The sequence below is a fragment of the Arvicola amphibius genome, chromosome 10 (assembly GCF_903992535.2).
Source record: "Arvicola amphibius chromosome 10, mArvAmp1.2, whole genome shotgun sequence".
Lineage (NCBI taxonomy): Eukaryota > Metazoa > Chordata > Mammalia > Rodentia > Cricetidae > Arvicola > Arvicola amphibius.
In genome coordinates this window covers 107063761-107089035 of record NC_052056.1, presented here as the reverse complement: position 1 = coordinate 107089035, position 25275 = coordinate 107063761, and the positions used below count along the sequence as shown (strand labels likewise).

General features: G+C 46.6%; 1 protein-coding gene across 1 annotated transcript in view; it reads left to right on the top strand.

Annotated features, from left to right (window-relative positions):
- B3glct (beta 3-glucosyltransferase) overlaps positions 1-19768 on the top strand; it is an 83370-nt gene extending 63602 nt beyond the window's left edge. Inside the window, exons 11-15 of the mRNA XM_038345651.1 lie at positions 4216-4329; positions 5174-5273; positions 9349-9468; positions 14078-14222; positions 19395-19768. Coding sequence (XP_038201579.1) covers positions 4216-4329; positions 5174-5273; positions 9349-9468; positions 14078-14222; positions 19395-19562 — 647 coding nt within the window. The 3' untranslated portion in view covers positions 19563-19768. The remainder of the gene's footprint in view (positions 1-4215; positions 4330-5173; positions 5274-9348; positions 9469-14077; positions 14223-19394) is intronic.
- The last annotated feature ends 5507 nt before the right edge of the window (positions 19769-25275 follow it).

Sequence of the window (25275 nt, the reverse complement as noted above, 5' to 3'; positions counted from 1 at the left end):
TCCCCCTTTTGCTGGGTGGAAACAAGGGCTGCCTGGCCGCTGGGCTCTGCCCGGTCTCCTGTAAACGTCTAGTCCAGGACTGGAGAGGAGACTCATGTTAAAAGCATGTCCTGCTCTCCCGGAGGACCTGCATCCGGTCCCCAGCACCCATATCAGTCAGCCACAGTCGCCTAAAACCCCCAGCTCCCCGGGATTTGATACCTTTGGCACTCATGTACACCTACCCAATTCAGGTACACACACACACACACACACACACACACACAATTTAAAAATAATAAAACTAACTTAGTTAAAAAGTCTCATCTACCACCAGTTGGCTCACAGACTGGCCAGTTATCTTGTCAGTGGTAGACAATGCTCCAATGGCTATGGCTTCTCTCTCTCTCTCTCTCTCTCTCTCTCTCTCTCTCTCTCTCTCTCTCTCTCTCTCTCTCTCTCTCTCTTTCTCTCTCTCTCTCTGTTACAGCCACACCCTAATGTGATCTTTTGTTGGCAGTTCTTATGCTGTGGCGATAGCTGTGATACCCTTGAGTTTGTAGAGACAGGCGATCCACATTGCACAGCCTCTTGTTACCAGAAATGTGGGGGAGTCCTACTACAGTAACTACATGTTGCCAGGGCAATCAGGGTCCCCTCTTGGGGTTCTTGTCTCATTAATAAAAGAATTTAAGGACAGACTTAAGCAGCTTAGAGCTTAAACTTAAGCGTTTAAAAAGAAAAATTCCAAAGCAGGCAAGCTGTAAGTCTTCTTGACAGCTGCTCGGATGTGGGAGAGAGTGGAGGCCATGGCATTTGAGTTGAGTGGGCATGGAGGTCAGCCACACGATGGACAAGGAGCCATGCCAGGGAGGGTGCTTTAGAAGTGTGAGAAATGCAGAGTCCCAGCGAAAGCACACTTGGGCTCCCTCAGCATCTGGAGAAAGGAAAGCAGTAGGAAGAGGAGAAATTGCCCTTTTCTGAAGGTGGGCAGACCCAGCAGAAGCTCTGGCAGCAAGGGGTGGGGGTGCTGTAATGGCTGTTCAGAGGCAGGAATTCTGGGAAGAAAGAGTACATTGTCATATTAAAGGGATAATGATCCCTCCCACCTCTTTAGCATGATTGCTGGTGAACCTGTCTTCCTGAGGGGTGGATCATTACCTGCCCAAGTGAAGGAGACAATGGCAGTCTCCATTCAGGGGTTGAGTCCGTGATTTATTTACTTTGTGCCCAGTGCCTGTGGAGGTCAGAAGAGGGCATCAGGTTCCCTGGCACTGGAGTTAGGATGGGTTGTGAGCCACCTTGTGGGTGCTAGGAATTGAACATAGTCAACAGCAACAAGTCCTGTGAATTGCTGAGCCGTTCCTCCTTCCAGCCCCAGGTATTCTCTCCAGCCCCGGGTATTCTCTCCAGTCCCAGGTATTCTCTCCAGCCCCAGGTATTCTCTCCAGCCCCGGGTATTTTCTCCAGCCTTGGGTATTCTCTCCAGCCCCAGGTATCCTCTCCAGCCCCAGGTATTTTCTCCAGCCCAGGTATCCTCTTCAGCCCCAGGTATTCCCTCCAGCCCTGGGTATTCTCTCCAGCCCCAGGTATGCTCTCCAGCCCCAGGTATTCCCTCCAGCCCCATTGGCTCAGAGGTAGCAGCTTCCTCTTAGGGAGCCTCAATGCTACTCTCCTACCACTGAGAACAGGAGGCAGGTAGAACCTGGACTTTTTGCTCTACCATGACCTTACTCTTTTTGGATATATTACAAACCTCACTTTGATATTCTAGTTGATGCCTGCCCATGCTCAAGGCCAGTCAGGGGTCGGACAGAAACTGTGCAAGCAGGCTTTTCCTTTGTAGTGACAATGAGGAAGAATAGCCAGAAATTGAAGCCCCTAGGTGACCTGTAGCACCCATTGGGGCCCCGCCAAAGCGTATTACTGTCCACGTGTAACACACGGCTGTGGACTAGTGTTCCTCTCTTCCTGTTCTCTGGGGTAGAGGTCCTTGAAGAAGCGAAGGCCAAAGATGACAGTGAAATGGGGAAAAAAAACAGATAAGAAAGTATAGTTTTGAAAGGCTGTTACTTGCAGGCCCACCTGCTTCTTGATCTCCCATCACCTCCGTGGAGGATGATGAGGGACGGAATGGCAAGGGTTAATGTGCATGGAATTTATATTTTTACATCAGTATGATGAACTGATAACAAGACCAAGTTCAAATATCTTAATGATTTTACTTGTATCCCTAACTGCAAAAGAGCAAAAGCTATTGAATTTGCATGGACTCTGACAGGAATAGAATGGAAAATTCTCAGAACATAGCAAAAAGTATTTTACTTTTTTTTTTTTGGCCCCAAGGAGTAATACGTGTTGACACCATTTGAAGCGTGTGAGTAGGGAAAAGACCCCTGAGTCTTACTATGAATCTCAATGACTTCCTCTTGGGTTAAGGGATCTTCACTGTGAGGTGTGAGCGGTCAGAAACCCTTAAGTGTTTTCCCTGCCGTTCTTCTTGTCTCGCAGTTCCTGGAGTTTTTGTTCATCACCTTAGAGAGGGTGTGACATAGTCTCCTATGGGCTCTCTCTAATTACAAAGGTTAAGTGCCATTTCCTTAGCCGTTAATCCTTTTTACAGCTTTCCCAAACCACCACCACCACCACCAAAACATCTGCTATCTTTCCCGCTGTGGTCTTGTCCAGGAGAGGCAAATGGGGGTGGCTTTATTAGACAGTGTTGTGGGTGCCCCCTCTCATGAAAGAGGCTGGAGGCACAGCGACAAAACCAGCTTCCTTATGAGGTAAGACTTGCATTAAAATGTCCCCAGATGGAAGGCCACGGCAGTCAGACAAGGTGATTAAGAATGACTTGGCTGAGGGGAGTCACGTGTTGTCTGACTCGGCATGGCTGTGAATGGCTGAGATGTTCCAGGTGTTGATTTTGATCAGCCAGGAGGGATGGTTTTCCAGCTTAGGGCCACTCCAGTCTTCAAAACTGAGGAACTGGCGCACCTGTGTGTCCCTAACCCCCTCCAGGGAAGCAAAACACCACTAGGACTAACCTTTGGCGGGCACTGACTTGCACCTGGAGAATAAAAGGTCCGTTTGCCGGTTGATAATTGTGAATTTCTTAGAATCGGAACAGCCCTTCCCTCTTGGCTGTGTGGCACATTCACATTTGATGGATTGAATGCTTACAAAATGTTCCGATGTCACTCATCACATGAGGCAATTTTGCAAGTTAATTCATAGGGGTAAAATGGGTTATTCTGACGTCCTTTACAGTGAGATATGTCTTCCACTGCCTCTAGGAAGATTTATACTATCTGTACTACTGGGATTTCTTCTTTTTCTGAATAATAACTTTTGAATACTAAATTTTTGCCTTGTTCCAATTTAAAATAACTCCATGGCAAGCTTCCCTGATTTGCTATGATTTTATTCCGTAATGCAAAGTTTGGATGTACAGTGTTCCCCCATAGGCTCCTGTGTTTGAACGTGTGGCCTAGCTGAACAGCGTGAGCTCCAGGCTCAGTGAGAGACCCTGCCTCAGAAAACATAAGGCAGATAGTAATAGATGAGGGCACCCCAAGCCCTCCTCTCGCCTCTGGACTGACAGATGCACACACGCACAAACAAGCTTGCAGATAAACCTCATATACATGCGTGTACATACATACACACAAAATACATTTCACTTTTATTTGATTTTATGTGTGTTAGTGCTTTGCTTGCACAGATGGATGTGGACCTGGTACCCAAGGAGGCAAAAAGAGGGCATCAGATCTCCTGTAACTAGAGCTACAGACGGCTATGAGCCACCATGTAGGTGCTGAGACCTGAACCCTGGTCCTCTATAAGAGCAGCCAGTACTCTTAACCACTGAGCCTCTCTCCAGCTTCCAGAAGTATCTTGAGAATCCATTTATGGATAAGGTAAATGGTAAATGAAATAGCATTTTGGGAGAAGAGAAATGATTCACAATCCATCTGAGCAAAGCAGTGTATGGGACAGTGTTTTACTGCACGGAGGTGACATGGGACGTGCACATGAGGAGCCATCATCAGTACTCCACACAGAGTGTCCCGTCCCATGGTCATCAGCAGACAACACCGACGTTCCCTGGGGTGCCGAGTAGGCACCAAGTCTTGGGACACTAAAGAAGCCTGGCTGCTTCTCTGTAGGGTCCCGCCGCCCTTTGAACTTTCCTTTCTGTGTCATGCCTGTGATGGTCCCCTCTTGTGTTTCCAGTCCCCATCGTAAAGAAGACATGGGCAGCACAGGCAAGCCTTCTCGAGTACTACAGTGACCACGCCGAAAGCGCCATTCCTACAGTGGACCTGGGAGTCCCCAATACGGACAGAGGTGAGTCCTGGCTTCTTACTGTCTGCTTGGTGTGAAATCCCCAGGCTGTGTAAATTCTGCAAGTCAGGATAAGCGGACATCTAAGGACTGGGGCTTCTTATGTTAGTTTTCTCTCTGTTCCCACGGAGCACCTTTACCTGTAGATACGTCCTGGCTCTCGCACGGAACTTTTAGTGCAGACAGAAGCGCCGCCTTTCTGGTAGGATGTGCTGCACCCTAGCACCGAGCGCGTGGCGTGGCAGTAGTGGTTTCCCAGCCCCACAGTTCATCGTGGAGAGAATGGGAGGCTCCAAGTTAATCTGTCTTCTTCTTGCACCAAGCTTGTGTCCTCCCAAATTACGGTCTAGCTTGTACTTTGAACCTCAGAGCGCCTGGCACATTCCGTAGTGCTCAGACGTACAGTGAGCGGTGTTATAGGTATTAATATTTTGATGAGAAAAAGTCGCGGCTCTACCAGGTTTTCTTTCTAGATGGGAGAGTTCACTAGTGAAAAACATTTTAGACAGAGTCTCATGTAGCCCAGGGTGGCCTTTGAAGCCACTGTGCTGGTCTTGAATTAACGATCCTCCTGTACCCACCTCCCAAGTGCTAGGATTATAGGCATTGCCTTACTTAGCGCTTCCGTTGCTGCGATAAAGCACCACGGCCAAAAGCACCTTAGGGAGGAAAGGGCTTAATTCGGCTTACATGAGAATTAGGGAAGGCTAATTTCTGGAAACGTTCCGAGTTATTATTGTACGTGGCAGGCTCTTCTATCATGTTAAAGCTAAAAATAAATAAGTAAAATGTATGCTACGTATTTAAAGCAAATAATACATTACAGTTTTCTTCTTCCCTCTTCTAGGTCACTGTGGAAAAACTTTTGCCATTTTGGAAAGGTTTTTGAATCGCAGCCATGACAAAATAGCGTGGTTAGTGGTTGTGGACGATGACACATTGATCAGGTAGGAGCCTTCTCATCCTGGGGCTGGCTCAGACGGCTATGATAGGTGTGTCTGCATCTGGTGATGCTACAGCCGCTGAGATGGGATGGTTTGAAGATACAGGCCACTGCCTCGCCGACTGCCTTCTGTCCACATTCAGCCATTGCTGTGGGAGGAGACACCAGCTGGAGGAGTCTACACACAGCTTATGTTAAAGGGTGGAGCTGAGAGGCTCAGAGGACCAGGGCTGTTAAGAGTTTTCAGGACCTAGAAGTAGAAAAGAGACAGATGTCCAAAAAGGCAACCCTGGGCACATGTAGAGGGTCCTCCTCAAGTGTTCAGTAGAGTAGGGTGTCAGTGTGAGGAAACTTCTAGATGCTGGGACAGAACCTGCCAGACTGTCAGAGGGAATGATGGTAGGCACTCACAGGGGACTGGGCATAGTCTCTGTTCCCACTGGGCAGACTGAGGTACCATAACCCAGTGACATTGTCCCAGAGTTGATAGTGTTAGCATCTGTTATTATATTGTTTAATAACCATCACGGCTATTTCATATGTTCAAAGGAGATGCATGGATGAAATAATAATCTTGTAGGCATTTTATCAGGGATTTAAAAAAGCCTTTTGAACAAGGTTAACAGCAAGTTAAACATTGCAAAAGAAAATAGAAGAATTAAACAATATGGTAATAATTACTGGCCAAAGAAAAGCACAAGGTGGAGGGGGTAAAGTGCTATAAAAGACATTATCGCACCAATTCATAAAAATTAGAATTATTAGTTAGCTTAGATACATTGTTTCAGTGTTTTGATTTCAACTTATTATAATTAAAGCTATTCTATATTTTTAAAAGATTTATCTTATTTTATGTTTGAGTGTTTTGCCTGTATCTCTATGTGTACCACATGTGTGTAGTGCCCATGGAGTCCAGAAGAGGGCGTCAGATCCCTTGGACCTGTAGTTAGAGATGTTTGTGAATCACCCTGTGGGCGCTGGGACTCAAACCCTAGTCCTCTGCAGGACCAGCCAGTGCTTTTAACTCTGCGCCGTTGCTCTAACCCCTACTGTGTATTTCCACATAGAGTCACGGTGAAGTCTTGTTTTCATTTCTCTTGGTTTTAAGCACGTAGGAGCAGAATGGCTGATCTCTTAAAGAAATGTATCATGTCAATGTTAAATTTCCTGAGGTCGAGAACTTTTTCTGCCCTTAGGAAATAAACAGTGGGATGGTTGGGGAAGGTCTAACATTTGCACTTTCAGGAATGTGAAAAAAAGCCCATATTATGTGTGTTTGTGTGTTGGGTTTTTTTCTGTTCTCAGAGGAGAGCCCGTGAATGAGACACTAGAGTAAATGGGATAATTGGCAAATCTGGGGAAAGGCTATTTGAGGCTTCCATCCTGTTTTTGTAACTTTTGCATAATTATAAAGTGCAATACCATAATAGGCCAGAATGGACCATTCCCTGGCATCGAGAGGTTGGTGTTCTGCCGGTGAAACTCGCCTGCACTGCCAAGCTGTGCTCATCCGGCACGGGCAGTACTTGCTAGAGAGCCCGGGCGTGCTGTTTGCCTACACGTCTAGGACTCAGCAGTGCCTGAAATAGGAACAGATTGCTAAGTGCAATGCTTTCCCTGGGCCAAATCCCCATAGATGGAGCTGAAATCTCTCTGCTTCATCCACGTTCTTACTCTTTAGTGAACGCGAAGGGGTGATAATTATCAGACTCCATTTGCGGTCTCCGAGCCTGCAGCAGTATGTTGAAGATGTTCCATGGTATAAGAAAAGGAAGCCCAGAGAAATCTTAAATTACTTTAACCTTAAAATACTGAATGTCGTAGGTGGAATTGATAATTTCACAATATGTGGGAAGAAGAGAAAAACAATTCTCTCTTCCTCTTTAAATTTTTACGATTTAAAAACTTTTTATGTCTATGAGCGTTTTGCCCACGTGTATGTATGTGTATCGCATGCATGCAGTGCCTGCCAAGGTCAGAAGAGGGCGTTGAATCCTCTGGACCTGAGGTTAAGTGGTTGGGAGTCGTCATTTGGTTGCTGGGAACCGAGCCTAGGTCTCTGCAAGAGCAGCCAGTGCTCAGTTGCTGAACCACCTCTCCACCCTCTGTCTGTTTAAGCTCAAGAAATACCCCTGTGCTGCCCTAGAAAGTTTGGGGATTTTGGTCTTTTACAAACTGAACCCTTAGGAAATCCCAAGCATGAATCCTCCATCAGCAAATACGGTCAGCTTCCTCATACAGATTAATTTCTCAGATGGCTTCTTCACGGCAGATTCCAAATGAGGTGCTTAGGATGTGTAACCTTGATGCCGGGAAACAGAATGTGGAAGGATAGTGCTTTATACTCACTCAGAAACTGCCAACGTCAGCAAAGCCCTCGGCCCCCAGACATTCTAGACCTGCCTGTCAACCTGTAAGCCCCTGAAACACACACTTGTGTGGAGGGCTTGCAGCTGCTTTTATCAGTAAAGTCGTGTTCCCTGCTCTTGGTTTCACCATTTTCTTCATTTGTTTGTTTGTTTATATTTTTTGGTGTCTAGAAAGGGTGATGGACCAGTCACTCTTGTATGTTTGACCTCCTCCTTGTCACCTCCATTCCCCCCAGCGAGGGACCCTGTGTGTCTGGGACACCGGTGCCCCTGTGCTCACGTCCAGTGTTAGGATACCCCCAGAGCCCGTGCTACCCACCCAGGAGCCCTCGAGATCATGGATCAGGGCTTCTGAGGCATCTTGAAGCTTAGCCCTTTTCACATTTTAACCCAAAGTTACAGGCTATTCGCAAAGTAGCTCTAAGGATCACTGGTCAGTGTTATAAGGGACAGTTAAGACTTGATGGTGGATGACCGGGAAATCTCTAAAGTAGAGGAGGCCTCTGGAAGGCATTCCTAAAGTTATCATTGGTTTCCTTTTCTCTTCCTCGCCCTCTCCCCTCATCTATCTTTGTCTCTGTCCCTCCTGCCCTCCTTCCCTAGTTCCCTCCTTCCCTAGCTCGCTCGCTCCCTCCCTTCCTCTCTCCTTTCCTTTCCTTTCCTTTCCTTTCCTTTCCTTTCCTTTCCTTTCCTCTCCTTTCCTTTCCTTTCCTTTTTCCTTTCCTTTCCTTTCCTTTCCTTTCCTTTCCTTTCCTTTCCTTTCCTTTCCTTTCCTTTCCTTTCCTTTCCTTTCCTTTCCTTCCTTTCCCTTCCTTTCCTTTCCCTCCCTCCCTCCCTTCCTCCCTCCCTCCCTCCCTCCCTCCCTCCCTCCCTCCCTCTTTCCTTTCTTCTCTAGCTAACCTAGAACTTGTTGTATAGACCAGGCTGGCCTTAAACTCTCAAGAGATCTGCCTATTTCCTGCTCACAACTGTTGATTTCAAAGCATGGCCCACCCACCCAGCTCAAAATGGCCTAATGCTCAAAAGCAGGCCTTTGTTCTAGCGCCCTGTATGCTGGCTCTTGAAAAAGACTTTTATATCTTCTTTTCCCATGGTCTGGCTTATTCACCTCACTGCAGCCGTGCCTGTGGTTGTGGGCATCCACACTGGCCTCCGTCAGCTGCCATCCTCGGCACTGTGCAAGGACAGGTGGGCCCCCAAGATATTTAAAGGATACCCACGTATACCTTAGCTCATTCCCTGGGAAGCCTTGTTGAGGGAAGGCAGCACAATCTGAGGATTTGTGGGGGAACCCGCGTAACTTCGCTCTCTTCCCATTTGCTGGCCTCAGCCTGATGGGAAACCCCAAGCCTGCTTGCCCGGAAGCTCTTTTTTGCCCGTCAGGAGTTAAAACAACCTTGTCCATTTGAGAAGAGAAGAGGTCTGAGTGAAGCTCACGTGGCAGGAGCCTGGGAGAGATTTACAGCCATCTGACCACCTGCGGGCAGTCATTCCTCTGCCACCCCACTGCCCGAAGGGAGGCTCCTGTCCCTGCAGGGCTGAGTTCAGGTTGGATGGAGGGTACCTCTGATGTCTGGCCTTCTCTTCTAATGGACAGTGTTCTTGGGGAGGGAGGTTTAAAATCCATTTATTCTACACTTGAATTTCACCTCATAATGATTTATCCTGAAGCCACGTTGGAGTTAAATAAGCCTTCCCTTTGCATTTCAGCATCTCCAGGCTCCGACATTTGCTTAGCTGCTACAACGCCAGTGACCCGGTGTTCCTGGGTGAGCGCTACGGCTACGGGCTGGGCACAGGCGGCTACAGCTACGTCACGGGAGGCGGTGGGTGAGTGAGCAGAGTGGTTTTGCCAACGCAGCCATTTATCTCTCTGTATCTCTGCTAATCCCCGAAGGGTAGGGTCCAGGAACCCCTGCAGGTGCTCAAGGCCTTTAGATAAAATGTGACATTGGTGTGTGACCTGTGCCCCCACTCCTGCCAACTTTAAATCTGTTCCCGAACACTTCTAATACATGCCACAGCATAAATGCTACGGAATTCCCTCTTCTGAGGAGAGGATCTGATTGTGTGGCTTCAGCGAGCCTAGAAGGCCTCCTTGTTCTGCCTCCAGGGGGATGATAGACTCGCAAGCCTGTACCACTGTGCCTAGCTGGAAATAGGTTTTATGGTGTGTTCTTTACGGAATGATGGAAAGACTGAAACTCAATAAACGCTTCTTTCATCCCTGGTACGGAGAGCCCGCGGATGCGGAGAGGACCATTGCAGATGTTAGATTTTCTTTTCACACAGACAGGAATGGTTTGCAGTGCTGAGGCCTATTCTGACACGGGGGCCCTTCCAATGGTGGGTGCTCCTATAACAGAAATGTAAACATTACATTTGAGAAATGCGAACAGAACACACAGTGAAGAGCTGCTTATCCTTTGGAGCAGTAATATAAAAATTTAGGTCAGCGTACTTGGTAGGAATCTCCCTGGAATTAATGCTCGATCCTAGACAGCCAACTAGTTTTGGCTGTCTTTTCAGATGGACAAAAAATGCTTAGAGACTTTAATTCCAGAAAAAGACATTAAATTTTTAAATTATCTAGTGCCTAATAAATCATATTTGATGGAAGAAGAATACAGAGTCTTAGACTTAGGCAATTAAATAGTATTTGTGTAGGATTCATAGGTTTTAAATAATAGCTAAAAAAATCAATCGTTTTAAATGAAGCACCTGCCTGAACTCTATGGGGAAAGATTTTAATTTGATTTTTTATGGGTAAATCAATCAAGCAGTTAATCTTTTCTGCTATTGCTGCAGTCTTTACTGTTCGGTGTTAAGGGGGGCATTAGCTGGTTATCAAACATAAACAAAAATAGCCACAGACATTTATATTTACTATGTGCCAAGCAGAATTATATAAAGTGTGTGAATTATATAAAGTGTTGGGCCAGGGCCTTTCCTTCTATGCTCTAATGCCTGGGTTTGGAATGCTAAGAAGAAAGTTCTCTAGTTCACAGAGTTAGAAGTCCAAAGTGTGGCCCTGACTTCTGCTCAGCCTTGGTGGCAGCCTTCTGGTGACGTCACATGGAGGATGGTATCATGACTGGAGCCCAGGCATGAGAAACTGTGCTGAGACAGGAAGCAAGAGAGGTCGAAGGGACTTCTTCCTCCTGATAACCCGGGAGCCAGCAGAGAGGAAGCTTCCTGTTCCATACTGACTTGATTTCCCCATGGCCTGTGACCTGAGTGTAAAGCCCACCACTTATCAAGGTTCTTGAGGCCCCTGGTGGCTTGGCATGTGTCCTTTGGACCTCCTAGCCCGATCCTTCTGTGTTCTCACCCTAATGGGTCCATGTTGAAGTTGTGGCAATTTCCCAGAAACACGTTGTTTCCGTTCCTCTCTGAACATGGTCCCCTGAAGCACTGTTCCCCACCCCAGCTTCCTAGTCACCAGTTCTCACAGACTTCGGTTGCTGTCATTTGCCACTCCCCTTCGCCAGCAGTGCAGCCTGCCTAGCCCCCCCCCCTTAGTCACAGCTGGGCGCCTTTCTAGTGCATTTGTGCGGTACCTTCTGCGATCATTACCATCTGATTGCCTAGTTACTCTCCCATTTCCCACTTAGGTTATGAATTATTCCTAGACAGCACCTGCATCCTCCTTCTCATTGCGGCCCCACTTTGTAGCTAAGGGACTCATTGCTTTTCAAGGTACAGAGAACAAGTAAATAAAGAAACGCGTAAGCACTGGCATTTAATTTCCCCATCGCTGACATGACTCATGCAAGGTTCGCTTTTTTTTTTTTAAAGTTCCTTCATTGAGATGCAGAAGTAATCTTCGTGAGACAATCCCTTCAGTCAATCTTTGATAAAATATACAAACAGAATTGTGTACTCTGCCCAGGGCCGCTTAGGATTTCTTAATGATTTGGCTGAAGAATTGATGATTTTTAAGAATAACAGGTCAGGGACTGGAGAGGTGGCCCCACGTGAAAGAGCACTGGCTGCTCTTGCAGAGGACCCCGTTCAGCTCCCAGCACCCACATGGTTGATCTGTTACTTCAGGTCTGGGGCTTATGATGCCCTTTTCTGGCCTCACTGGGTACACATAGATACATGCAGGCAAATACTCAAACATATACATAAAATAACTACCAAGGCATCTCCCTAGAACCCACAGTTTTTAATATTTAAAAGTTGGCAGGTAGAACCCTCAAGTCTTCTTTCCTACCAAGCTGGGATTGGCCACTTCCCCTGTGGGCAGTCAACTTTATTCAGAAAGAACTTGTGAAGAGTACTAGTAACCAAATTTTGCTAAAGCCTGTGTGTACTTAGTGTGTGTACTGTGTAAAGTCGCTCGCTGTGCATTGTCTAAAGTATAAAATCGCAGCTGATGGGAAATCCACACTTAGATTTTATCTTCCCATGGAGCTGGTCTTCCAGAAGCTGCAATGAAGGGCCTTATTTATTCTCATTCTACTGGAGCTGGCAAAAGAAAACAAGGAAGTATTTGGTAGATGCTTTTCCTTCCCACAAACCCCTCCTTCAGGGTTGGGAGGCGTGGACAGTTGTAGCTAGCCGACTGTGCTGGCGTCTGATGGGGACCAGAAAGCACATGGCCCTGGGTCTCACTGGTCGAATCTCTAAGAAAGATCTTTCCAGTTGGCAAACTTGCGTTTTCTTGTGTGTGTACAGTTGGCAGGAACTTTACTTCCCCGCTTTTGTTTCGTACATTTGTGTTTCCTTATAGATCAGCTATGAAGGACTTCTGTGTTCATTGTCGTTGAGTTGTCTGGCATTTTAGCAAGACCAGGAGCCGCTGTCCGTCCCCGGTGTTTGCACCGTCGTCCCCGGTGTTTGCACCGCTGTCCCCGGTGTTTGCACCGCCATCCACACCATCGTCCCCGGTGTTTGCACCGCTGTCCCCGGCGTTTGCACCGCCATCCACACCATCGTCCCCGGTGTTTGCACCGCTGTCCCCGGCGTTTGCACCGCCATCCACACCATCGTCCCCAGTGTTTGCACCGCCGTCCCCTGACGTTTGCACCGCCGTCCCTGGTGTTTGCACTGTTGTCCCGGGTGTTTGCACTGCCGTTCCCCAAGTTTCTCTCTGGTGTGTAACTGCATCCAGCAGACCCCCGTGTGGTGGAGAATTACCATTTTTTAATCAGCATCTTCAGACTCCTCCTCCAGTGCTCTGTCCTGCGGGGTGGACTCGTGGAAGATCTTTGCAAAGGAAGCTTTCTGGGTTGTTTTATCCATTGAACTTGTTTGAGTGCCTGCTGTGTGCGTGCACTGGGCTGTGGGAAGATGTGTGTGGATTTTAGTTCAGCTGTGTCACCTCTGAGGCCATGTGATCTAAGGAGGACTTTTATTGCTCTGGGACCAGAAAGGAAGCCAGAAACCTCTTTCTCTTTTAAGAAGTTTTAGCTCGAGGTCATCATCCATAGAGAACTGCTGCAGCCAGGGATGGGTGCCTTCACTCCACCCACGGCTGCTGCGGGATCTCCGTGCTCAGATACTCCATTTAAGGACCACCTAGGGAATGGCTCCCTAGGCACTGTAAGAATGTGGCTGCCCCTGCTGCACAGACCAGTAGGTGTGTGTGTGGGGGGGGGGCAGCCGCTGTCTTCCGTCAGCCTTAGGCCCCTTCTGTCAGATGAACCAGGGGCCCAGTTGTCAAGGGAAGCCCAGGAGGGTTGTATGAAAGGAGCTGGCTGCCTACGATGCTGAGGGAAGCATAGAAAGGCCAGAACAGGGCTGGAGCTTCCCCCAGGAAGTAAAGCCTCGTGTCCCAGGCCATTGGTGTCACTGTTCAAGACGGGTCACGGTCTGTCCACCCTTGCGTTACTTTTCTGTTGCTGAGACAAACACCTTGACCAGAAGCGACCTGGGGAGCAAAGGGTTGTTTCATCATAGCCTGTAGTCCATCATGAAGGGAAGGCAAGGCAAGAGCTGGAGCAGAGACCATGGAGGAGAGCTGACTGCTTCCCCATGGCTTTCTGGGTCCGCTTGCTCAGGGCTGTCATTGCCCACAGGGCTGAACCCTCCCATAGCAATTATTAATCAAGAAAATGCCCACGGACTCACCTGCAGGCCAGTCTGATAGAGACATTTTCTCAAGTGAGGTTCTTTTTCTAGATGATTGATTCTATTCTGTGTCAAGGTGACAAAAAACGAAGACAGTAATGTTAGAAAAATAATGTCACATGGTGTTTGCTTATAGAAGATATGCGTACAATTGTCTGTTAGGTAGGTAGACATCTCCTAAGGTGATTTCACTTCCGTACGAAGTGTAAAACCATCGTTTCCAGTGCAGTCAATGGAAGTGTGCTCACTGTCAATAATGTGCACAGTTCCCAGGAGTGCAGCCCCTAAGCAGAAGCCCTCCGTTCAGGTTAACTGCTCCAGGGCTCCACTCTTAGCTCCTTCTTCTGTCTGCTCCCACCAGCATGGTCTTCAGCAGGGAAGCCATCCAGAGACTTCTTGCCAGCAACTGCCGATGCTACAGCAACGACGCCCCCGACGACATGGTCCTGGGCATGTGCTTCAGCGGGTTGGGAGTTCCCGTGACACACAGTCCCCTCTTCCATCAGGTGAGGAAGCGTTTCTCTTCCCTTCTCACTTCGAGTCTGTTTCTTTCTCCTCTCGGGTTTTCGGAAATATTCTTAAGGAATAGGGTAGGTTCCATGCGGGATGTTCTTTTCATATTTTACGCAGGCATGTGTGTTTTGCCTGTGCATGCATATATGTGTGTGTGTGTGTGTGCGTGTGTGTGTGTGTATCGTGCACATGCCTGTGCCCACAGAGTTCAGCAGAGGGCATCCTAGTCCATGAACCTGTAGCTAGGGATGGTTGGGAGCTGCTACGTGGGTGCTGGGAACTGAACTTGGGTCCTCTGAAAGAGCAGCTGGTGCTCTTAACCACTGAGCCATCTCTCCGGCCTTTCCTCCAAGGATGTCCTTACCAGATCTTGTACTTTTCATGTGCATCATAAAGAGAAGGAGACAACACCCAGAAAACCAAATCATACTGGACCAGAGGCCTTGCAAGTAAAACTAGGAAGCACACATTCCCTTCCCTCCCCTCCCCTCCCCTCTCCTCCCCTCCCCTCCCCTCCCCTCCCGTCTTTTCTCTCCCCTCCTGTCTTCTCTCCCCTCCCCTCCTGTCTTCTCACTATTCTTTTCTCCCTTTCCCTTCCCTCTTATCTCCTCTCCTCTCCCTTCTTTCCTTTTTCCTCCCCTCCCCTCTCCCTTTCCCTTCTCTCTCTCTCCTCCCTTGCCCACCTCTTCCCTCCCCTTCCCCTCTTCTCTGCCTTTCCCTCTCCTGTACTTTCCCCTCCCCTCCTCTCTTCTCTTTGGGGAAGATAGACAGACATATTGTTTTGGGAGACAGGAAATGAAAACCCATAGATGTCAGGCAAAATGGCTAACCTTGATAGGAAACAAGAACCTGCATCTTTATGGGTTTGAGGCTGTTGGGTAGATAGGTTTATGGTATCTTCAGTTTTTACTCTGGCTTGTTGAGTTTTTCTGGGATTACTTTTAAACAGGTGACTAGAGTCCATTAAATTTCAAGGTGGTGTCTGGATGTATTTTCCAGCTTACAGATAATCAATAAAACGATTACATTAGTCAATAAAAGGATAAGATAATGTTTATAGAGGTGATAGTTTTCATGTATTCTTGATATGAATTTCAGAGTTGGAAAAGGGAATTATTCCTATTAATTTTAGTAATATTTTAAGAACCTAGTCAACTAATGTTATAAAAGTAATAGCATATAAATATATTATTTGTAATTCACATCCATTTAATATACATATATCCTTTTTAAGAAATATGAAGCATTTTGAAATTTGAATATGGATGCATGTATATTAAAGGGCCCACTATATATTCAAAATAGAGCTTCTATGCTTTTTAATTATTTAAAATTATTATTACTATTTTAATGTATATGGGTGTTTTGCCTGTGGGTGCGTCTGTGCTCTGCCTGTGTGCAGTACTCTCAGATGCCAAAAGAGGGCACTGGATCTCCAGAAACTAGAGTTACAGATGGTTGTGAACCACCATGTAGGTGCTGGGAACTGAACCCAGGCCCTCTCCAAGAGCAGCCAGTGCTCTTAACCACTGAGCCATCTCTCTGGCCCCTACCTCTGAGTCTCTCTCTTTCTTTTTTCTAAATCAGTAAGTAGCAAATACTAGCACAGCAATATAAAAAATTGGGCATGGTAGAATTTCACTATAGAGAAAGAACTTTGAACAAAGCAAAGGAAGGGTAAACATTAGCAACAGAGATAGAACCCTTACCTGTGTCAGGGAAAGCACAGAGAAGTTAACAGGAAACCTTCGTGAAAGGAAGCTCCTGGGAACCCTCACTCCACCCTCACTCCTGACCCCGGGGCGGGGAGGGGTGCACATGAAGCTCACGGGAACCCTTGCTGCTCCCCGCCCCCCCCCACAAGGCACACATGCACCCCGGCCTCCAGAGGTCTTTCCATTTTAAGCCCGTGTCTTATGCTATCTTTACAATAACTCAGAAAGTGAATTATTCTCTGTCCCTCCCTCTCAGAGGCTATGTTATGATGTTTTATGTCACAGTGTTTTACTCGCGGAAAAATAATTAAAACTGTTTGTGTATAAGGAAAGCAATTTATCAAGATTAATTAGATTTTTCTATCTCAACCTCTTCCTCCTAGGATAAAATACATTAGTCAATAAAATGATCAAAGAGAAATGGAAAGATAACATAACCCTGAAGGGAAAGTCTTTTGAAGATAATTCAGAAATGATTGTGTTGTTCCTCATGGTGTTTCCCTTAATTCCTGTGTCAAACCTGAACCCCGTGTGGATTCAGAGTGTGCTTGTCACCTGTGCCCCCAGCTGACCCTGCTGTACCTGCTGTCTTCAGCATCTTCTGGAGTGTGACTGGATTCGAGCAGGGCTTTACATGTACAGTGCTGGTGCCCAGCTCTCGACACTGTGTTCATGCTGAGAGGATGTGCGAGGGGGGGGGGCACACCTCAGATCCCTGCTATATGAGAGATGGAGGGGTCTTGGGGCGTTCACGGGGCAGCATCTATTTCTGTCAGTGTTGGAAGGGAACGCTAAGGAATGTCTAGATCACCTCTTCCAAAATCCTACTTCACTAGTGGATATAGATATACAATGACCAGTGAACTCTCTGCACAAAATACAAATATTAATCTGGACAAGGATTTGTAAAAATAGATGATTTCAGGACTCTGGACATCAAATGAAAACAATAGATTGAGAAGCATTGATTTCCAAAAAAACCAAAAAATGCAAAACCCCTTCTATATGTCCTTTTGAATATGAATAATTGAATGCAAGTCCTTCTTTCCCAAAGTCACTCCCATTCTACCTGTTCCCTACCCTTTCAGCTTGGTTACAGAGAGCATCATTTTTTTACCTGATGTGCCTCGCTGGAATAAATAAAAGCTCTGCTTCCAGAAGAGATGACGTGGCTTGGGGAAGAAGAGATGAGAACATACAAATATATCAGCCAAAATAGTCAGTTTAGATATGGAGCAAACAAAAACAGGCCATATCTCCACTGCTGTCCCTACAGATCAGCGTCTCACTCAGCTCTCCTCAGAGAAGCTTCTCACTGTTCTTGTAGAGGACTCGGGTTCGGTTCCCAGCCGGCTCACAGTCATTTGTAGCTCCCATTGCAGGGCTCCAGTGCTGTCTTCTCACCTCTGCGGGCACCAGGCATGCACATGACGCACATTCATACATGCAGACAGACACTCATAAAAGAATCTAAAAGGGTGTGTTGCATATATTTACATGTATATTACATACACAAAACTGAGACAACTTTTATACCGTAAGCTAAATAATTTACTACATAGAACAAATTGCTGTATAAATTTATAGGCAAATTAAGAACATTGACAGAAACTGAATGCTTTGTTTGATGCGAACAAAACCATGTCTGGTTTCCATTTGCCTTTGACTGCTGGAGCTTTTGTCCCTAACTCTGTCGTCTGAGGGCACCTCTAGTTCCGCCTGTGTTTCCTTTTCTGAGTCGCAGAGAATTTAGTTTTCCTTAGGTTTAGTCCTTGTTTTCGTTTGTCTTAGTACATCTAGACCAGAATTACACTTCCTTTCCCTACAGTCAACTCATGTTTTCTTTCTTTGAAAATGCTGTCACCAGGATACATTGGGGCAGTAGGCAGCCAGGACCTGAGAACACCTTCCCCAGCTCTTGCATAACCCATGCCTGGCAGTTTCTCTGAAGAAACCCAGTAAATACATTTTTTCCCCTTTTTTAAAAATCAAATACCACACACCGCTGACTTAAATGAATCATCAAGGAAACCTTTTGTGTTTCTTACCGTGCAGGAACAGTCTCCCAGAAGGGAGGTGTGGAACTCAGGCGTAGAAGGTAGAACATTTGAGAAATTAAAGTAATTAAAGAAATTGAAAGCCATGGATTGGGAATTCAGGGGAAAGTAGTGGAAAATGTGTCCCTTCTTACTTTAAGGCTCCCGTAGTCACTGTCGCATGTTAAAGCGAAGCATTTGCAATATGGAACAGCATTTATCTTGGGCCAGTTGTCATGGCAGCCATCTTAAATCCCAGCATTTGGGAGGCTGAGGCAGGAGGATCTTTGAGCTCAAGGCCAGCCTGCCCTACCGTAGGAAGTTCCAGGCCAGTTGGGGCTGTGTAGAGAGATCCTGTCTCAAAAAGCAAAACAGAATGTTATTCTGAAATAATAATGTAAAGATTTCTGTGTGCTTACCGTGTATGTGGCTGAAGTTGTTTTCACAGTGTGCATGTGATGGCCAGATGCGCGAATCAGTTCTTCTAACAACGTGTGGGCTTGAGGGATGGATCTAGGTCCTCAGGCCCCTCCGCTTGTCATCTTTTTAAACTGACAATAGATTTTTTTTCATACAATACATTCTGAGTACAGTCCCCATCCAGTTCCTCCCAGATCCTCTCCACTTCCCCACCCACACGAATCCACACCCTTTCTTTCTCTCTTTAGAAAACCAACAGGGTTCTAAAAATACACAAACAAAAGATAAAGTAAAAACAGACAAACCAGAATAGGACAAAACGAATAAATATGAAAAAAAAGACCCAAAGGAAAAGCACAAGAAGCAGACGTACAGATGCAGATGCACACATCTGCACACACACAAGTCTCCTAAAAACACAAAATCGAAACCATAAGCAAGACATGTACAGGAAAAAAAACCCAGACAAAGCATCGAGACAAAAACAAAACAAAAACCAACAGCAAAACCCCTCTAAAAATAGCCATGGCCCATTTTGTCTTAACCATCTACTGCTAAGCATGGGGCTCACCCTTAAAGGTGGTTTGTGTGCCCTGTGAGGCTCCTTTGGAAAAAAAATAAGTTTTCCTTTGCGAGCAGTTGTCAGTTAGAGATAACTTCTGGGTTAGGGATGGGGGCCTGTGTCCACTCCCTCCCCCATCTGACTGAGACCTATGCAGGTCCTGTGCCTGTGGCCACTGCCTCTGGGAGCTCCTGGGTGCCTTGGTCCTGCTGTGTTTAGAGGGCCTTGTTGTTTCTTTGGTGTCTTCCATTCCCACTGGCTCTCTCCACCTCATGCTCTGCAGAGTTCCTTGAGCCCTGAGGGGAGGGATTTGAGGGAGACATGTCACTAATGACTGAGTGTGGATCTCTGCCCTTGTTCCCAACACCGCAGGAGGAATGAGCCAGTCAGTCTCAATCCCTGGGAAGCCATAACACTGTGCTCTTTGTGCAGGCTCGGCCAGTAGATTATCCCAAGGACTACCTCTCCCATCAGATTCCTATATCGTTCCACAAACACTGGCACATTGACCCGGTGAAGGTGTATCTCACGTGGCTGGCACCCAGCGAGGAAGACGGCGCCATGCAGGAAACACAGAAGGATCCAAGAGAAGAGTTATAGAACAGAACCTGGGAGGAGCAGAGAGAGTCACCCCATGCACTGAGCTGTGGTCCAGCTGCTTGGGTATGCCACATGAAACAGACACTTCTCAGCCTTCGTGGAAATAGGGTATTTTTTGATGGGTGGACTCGGGGGAACCTGGGAAATTCCTAGTTCTGAGTGATGTTGTTATTGTAACACAGTGATTACTGTGCCTCTTTTTTTTTTTTTTTTTTTTTTTTTTTTTTTCTGGGCTGTGACTCAACAGATTTGTGACTGTCACGGGAAATAAATGGTATCTGAAGTCCTTTTCTGTTCTCTTCGTTGTAACGGGGATTCTAATACAAGAATGTGACCGACTGTCATGCTATATAAACATTGAGTCTCCTGATATGGATAGTGCTAGTGGGATGAATCTTTAAGCCAGCAGTTCTCAACCTGTGGGTTGTGACCCCTTTGGGGGTAAAATGTCCCCTTCACAGGGGTCACCTAAGACCATCAGAAAAACAGAGATATTTACATTACAATTCAAAAAAATAGTAGCAAAATTCCAGTTATGATGTAGCAACAAAAATAATTTTATGGCTGGGGTCACCACAGTATGAGGAACTGTATTAAAGGGTCACAGCATTAGGAAGACTGAGAACCACTGCTTTAAAGGGTCCTATTGATGATGGAAATTAGTTCCCGGGAACTCAGTAGGAATGAGGTACTGAGGCTGATTCATAAAACGTAAAAGTCATTGTGAAATCCCCTCGCTTGTACAATCATGGTTGCTGTGTGTTACCTCCTCTGCTGGTTACACCCCAGAAACAGAGACTCGAGAACAGCTACTGACGTTCTCCCGGAAGTCCTCTGCTGTAGTGAGTGTAGAGTGTTGCCAGGAGTTCAGATGCCGGGCCCACAGGTCTCTTCTGTGTCAGCAAACCCGTGGGAGTCCGAGGATCCCGTGGGAGTCTGAAGATCCTGGAGCTGGAGTCAGGTGCTTTTCTCCGAGTCTTCCTTATTAACTTGCTTCTAAAGGTTCAGAATCGACAGCGTTCACCCTGGCCGCTGCAGCTCGGACCTCATGGAAGGGACAACACGGGGTTTGGCAATTTCCTTGGGTTCTTAAAGAATGAAACGGAATAGAATGTTTTGGAGCAGCCCTCATTTCCAAACTGTCCCTTTTAAAATGTAGTAGTTTAACAAGTCAGTATTGATGTATAAGAAACACTGCGTGTTAACGTTTAAAGCGAGATGACTGTGTTATGAAAAGGTATTTGCACATTGGTTTGATCTTGAGCTTGTAAGTTTCATATATTGTAATGCTTTCCTTTCTATTTTCAGTCCTCAGTGTATTAACCTTGTTTATAAGGCTTCCAAACCCCACAGGTTTAAAGCCATACCGCCAAAAGTTCCTGTGTGTGTGTGTGTGTGTGTGTGTGTGTTTAATATTGTGTATTTTCCATGTAGCTTACCTTTGACTCGTGTCCAAGTTCCTGCAACAGTGTTTGTCCTTCTTCCCAGCATCATTAAGTATCGGGACTAGTGTATGGCAGCGCTGTACCTGCTACTTCTGGTCTCTGGCAGAACACACTGGGCTCAGTCAGTGAGAACCGACTATGTGGTCCAGTCAGCAAGTGGACTGAGGACAGTTGTGTGAACGGAAAGGACCGTCAACGTTTCTGGGTGTTGTGCTGAGGGCTCCAGCATCGTTGCTATCATGGCTGTGAGTGTGACCATTGCTGTCATAGTACTTGACTTTGCAATATTAGCCCCAGAGGACCCAAGTGCTACTTCAGTGCAGTGCAGGGAAATCCTCAGTCACCCCACCCTGTCTGCCTCTGCTCACGCAATGTCCCCAGCCAGAGAACAGAGTTCCCTTTAACAGGACGGAAGCCACGTGTCTGAACATGAAGACCCGAGTCAGCCTTTCTTCTCTGTGATGACCTGTGCCTTCATCTGGCTCTGGAGATCCTTCCCTGGTATTTCTAGATAGGTGGTCAAATGTCTTTCCTCTTTGGAACCACAGAAGCCTAACCATGAATAAAACCTCTTCAGTTTACTTCTGATTTTGCATATTATCTATTGGTTGAGGCCAGAGAGGGAGGAGTGTACAGGACAGGCATTGAGAAATTGGGAGCACGTGTGGATCAGTAAGACAGTGCCAGCTAACCGCTTTAGGAAAAGGCAACAAAGTTAAAAACACAGCTATAAAGTTAGTATGCTTGGATATATAGCAAATGACAAGCCCCATTTGAGCACCAAGTGAGAATTGATGTCTTAAAAAAAAAAGCAACCTTAATCTCAAGCCTGGATTTTTCAGGGTACATACTATCCTCGACGTTCTTTTTCTCTTTAAGGATTTCTTTACCAGTGGATATTTTTATCCTGAGGATTTAGTACCAAGGATTTATGTGTGAATTACCTGGTAGGCCATTTTTCCTTTTAAGCCGTTTCTCATGACCTAGCACATTGCCCGGCGGTGTAGGATTTTTTTACAACTTACAGCTAAATCGGAAGTCGAGACTCAAAAGTAACCTTTGTCGAATGCTTGGAAACATAATCGCGTGCCAGCCCAAGTAATGATGCTATGTCGGGCGTGGAAATGCCAACGTTAACGGTGCTATGCGGGGCGTGGAAAAGCCAGCGTTCTCTGCGCGGCCCAATCGATTGAAGCCATTCAGCGCTTCTGCCTCCCTCATGCGTCTCTACACAGACGCGTGTAGAGAACTCGGAGATTCACAGTGCGGTAGACACTTGTAAGGATGCCTGTGGTGCTCGCATCCATAAAGATGTCATTTCTGCAGAAGAAAATCAATCACTACCCCATGAAGTACGCTGTACCAGGCTTACAAGAGTGCCCTTTTCCCCACTCACTGCCTTGCTCCTGCCATCTCTGAATGACTGGCATGAAAGGGTGCTATGATTTACATCCCCGAGCCCTCTAAAACAAGCCACCTGTGAAATGTGTTTTTCCTCCATTCTATAGAATAAAATAAAAAAGGCTTTGTTTGTCGTATGGTTTGGTCTGTGTTCTCTCTTTAAAGGCTTGGATATTCCAAGCGGGGGGAGGAAGATGTTCAGGAATAAGGTTCGATGACAAAAAGCTGGCTTCTGAGATAGTATCGCTGTAAACACCCTCGGAGCCCAGGACTGGTGGGAGAGCTGAGCAGGCTGGGTGAGGCTCGGGGTTCTGTGGGGGGTGGGTAGTCGGAGGGTCTGTCTGAGAAGGTGACATTGGGGGCAGAGAGCCGAAAGACCAAGGCAGCTGAAATTTTGCTTGTGGTTGCAGTGCTATGAGCCAGGGGGACTAGGTGCAGTGCAGGCCTCTGACCTGGAAGCAAGTGGGGGCTGTTCCTCAGCAACCATGGTCGCGCCATGAAGGGCAGACGATGGCCAGCCCTCAGTTGGATGTGGAAGTCTGGGGCTCAGCGAAGCCATTGAAAACCACAAGCATTTTAAAGGTTACTTTCTTTTTAAGTTATGTGTAGTGTGTGTCTGTCTGCACGTGGGTATGTGCGTGTGAGTGTAACGCTCATGAAGGCCAAAGGCGTTTGATGCCCTGGAGCTAGAATTGCGGACAGTTGTGAGCCTCCTGACATCAGTTCCTGGGAACTGAACTCAGGTCGTCTGGAAGAGCAGCTGGTGCTCTTACTTAACCCCAAAGCCATCTCTCCAGCTAGACCGTGAGCCTTTGAAAGGCTTCGCCATCTCAGGCGCGGATAGGATAGGCTGCAGAGAAAGCAGAGCGAAGGAAGGAGACACGTGTTTCTGTGACGTGGGTGCAGGGAAGCCAGGGAAGATATTTCAAGATGCAAATGTTCCTTTGCATTCAGGCTGCCAAGAGGTCCATTAAGAGGGGACAGAAGTGACTGTGAGTCAGTGGCTTGGAAGTCACTAGTGACTGGACATGCCGACTCCAGACAGTGAGACAGGATGAGGAACAAGCACAAGTTGAAGTTGGAAACAATTGTAAACCTCTCTCTCTCTTTCTCTCTCTCTCTCAAACACACAGAGAGAGAAAGAGAGAGAGAGAGAGAGAGAGAGAGAGAGAGAGAGAGAGAGAGAGAGAGAGAGAGAGAGAGAAAGGATAAAGATAACCCAGGACATGAGGTTTGTGGAGTTTGGTTTTCTTGATGGAAAGTCCATGACAGTATTCCAATGGAGAGTAAGGTCAACTGCCCCGGCCATGTTAGTGAACGGAGCTGGAATTCATGGCCCTGTGTTTGTGGGGATCTGGCTGCCTAGGAGAATCTGCTGAGCAGAGGAGATGGCGGCATATAGAGAAAGACTCACTGCAGTGACTGGGCTGTTATATCTGCTCATGTCTGTCATATTTGAGACACGCCTCTGCTGTGCTTAATTTTGTAACGTGTGGTTTTGTGTAAAGTAGCCTCCAAGGGAAACTGCCCATATCACGGTCCCTTTACACATCACAGGCATGCAGTCAGCAGCAAGTGGTGGAACTAGGTTTGAATTAATTTTTATCCTATGTGGAGATGAGTATTTTACCTGCTTGGATATCTGTGCATCACATGTGTGCCTGGTGCCTGAGAAGGCCATCAGATCCCCTGGAACTGGAGTCACAGATGTTTGTGAGCTGCCATGTGGGTGCTGGGAACTGGACCCAGGTCCTCTGCAAGAGCAACCAGTGCTCTAACCACTGGACCATCTCTCCAGACCCACAGCTAGATTTTGAACTTCGGCAGGCATTTTGGCTGCAGAGTGTTTGTGTTTAATTCCTTCTGCAGTCTACCAAGAACGAGTAGAGTTTCCAGACTGAATGTATGCCTAGTTCTAAATGCCAGCTCATGGGAAGATGAGGAAGAGATCACAAATTAACCATATGATAGCCCCACAGACTAGAGATGATAAGCAAAACATTATTTATTGAATGAGTTATAGAACTACTATGTGCTGTCAGTTAAGACAATAAGAAGCAAACGACTTGAGAATAGTAAACATTCGTTCTGCCACTGTGGAAAAGGTACGCTGGCGGTGGGGAATGTGCTTGTCCCCCTGATGTCACAGTTCCACTCCGTGTGTGCCTTAGTGAACTCAGGTGTGTACACCAGGACCCAGGTACCTGAGTATTCACAGTGGCGTTGGCTGTTTCTTAGGCTGGAAGCTGCATCTAGCTTATGTGCCTATTGCTTTTGAAGACGCGTGTAAAGAACTCGGAGATTCACAGTGCGGTAGACATTGTAAGGATGCCTGTGGTGCTCACATTCATAAAGATGTCATTTCTGCAGAAGAAAATCAATCACAAACAGGTAAATAAATTTGTGGCATAGCTTTGTGACACCCGCACATCTTCACAGAGCAGGGACTCACATGAGTGACCTATGGAGACATCACCATGTAGGCCACATTAAACCATCAAATAATAAGATTTATATGGGATTTCAATGATGTAATTTGAAGTCACAAAAAATGGAAAAAGTGAGCATGGTGGCACATGCATATCTTTAAATATATATATATATACATATACACATATACATGTACATACATACACACATACATAACATATGTACAAACAAAAAGTAGAGAAAACATAAACACAGAGAAAATGTAAATACAGAGTTCAAGATGCTGGTTGCCCACAGGGGAAAGAAAGGGAGAAAAGCTAAGCACTGAGCCACCCAATGGGGGTTCAGAGGTAATGCCACTTCTGGTTGTTAAACACGTTGGTGTGTGCATCAGTTACTTTTCTGTTGCTGTAATAAAACCCCACATCCAAAAGTGG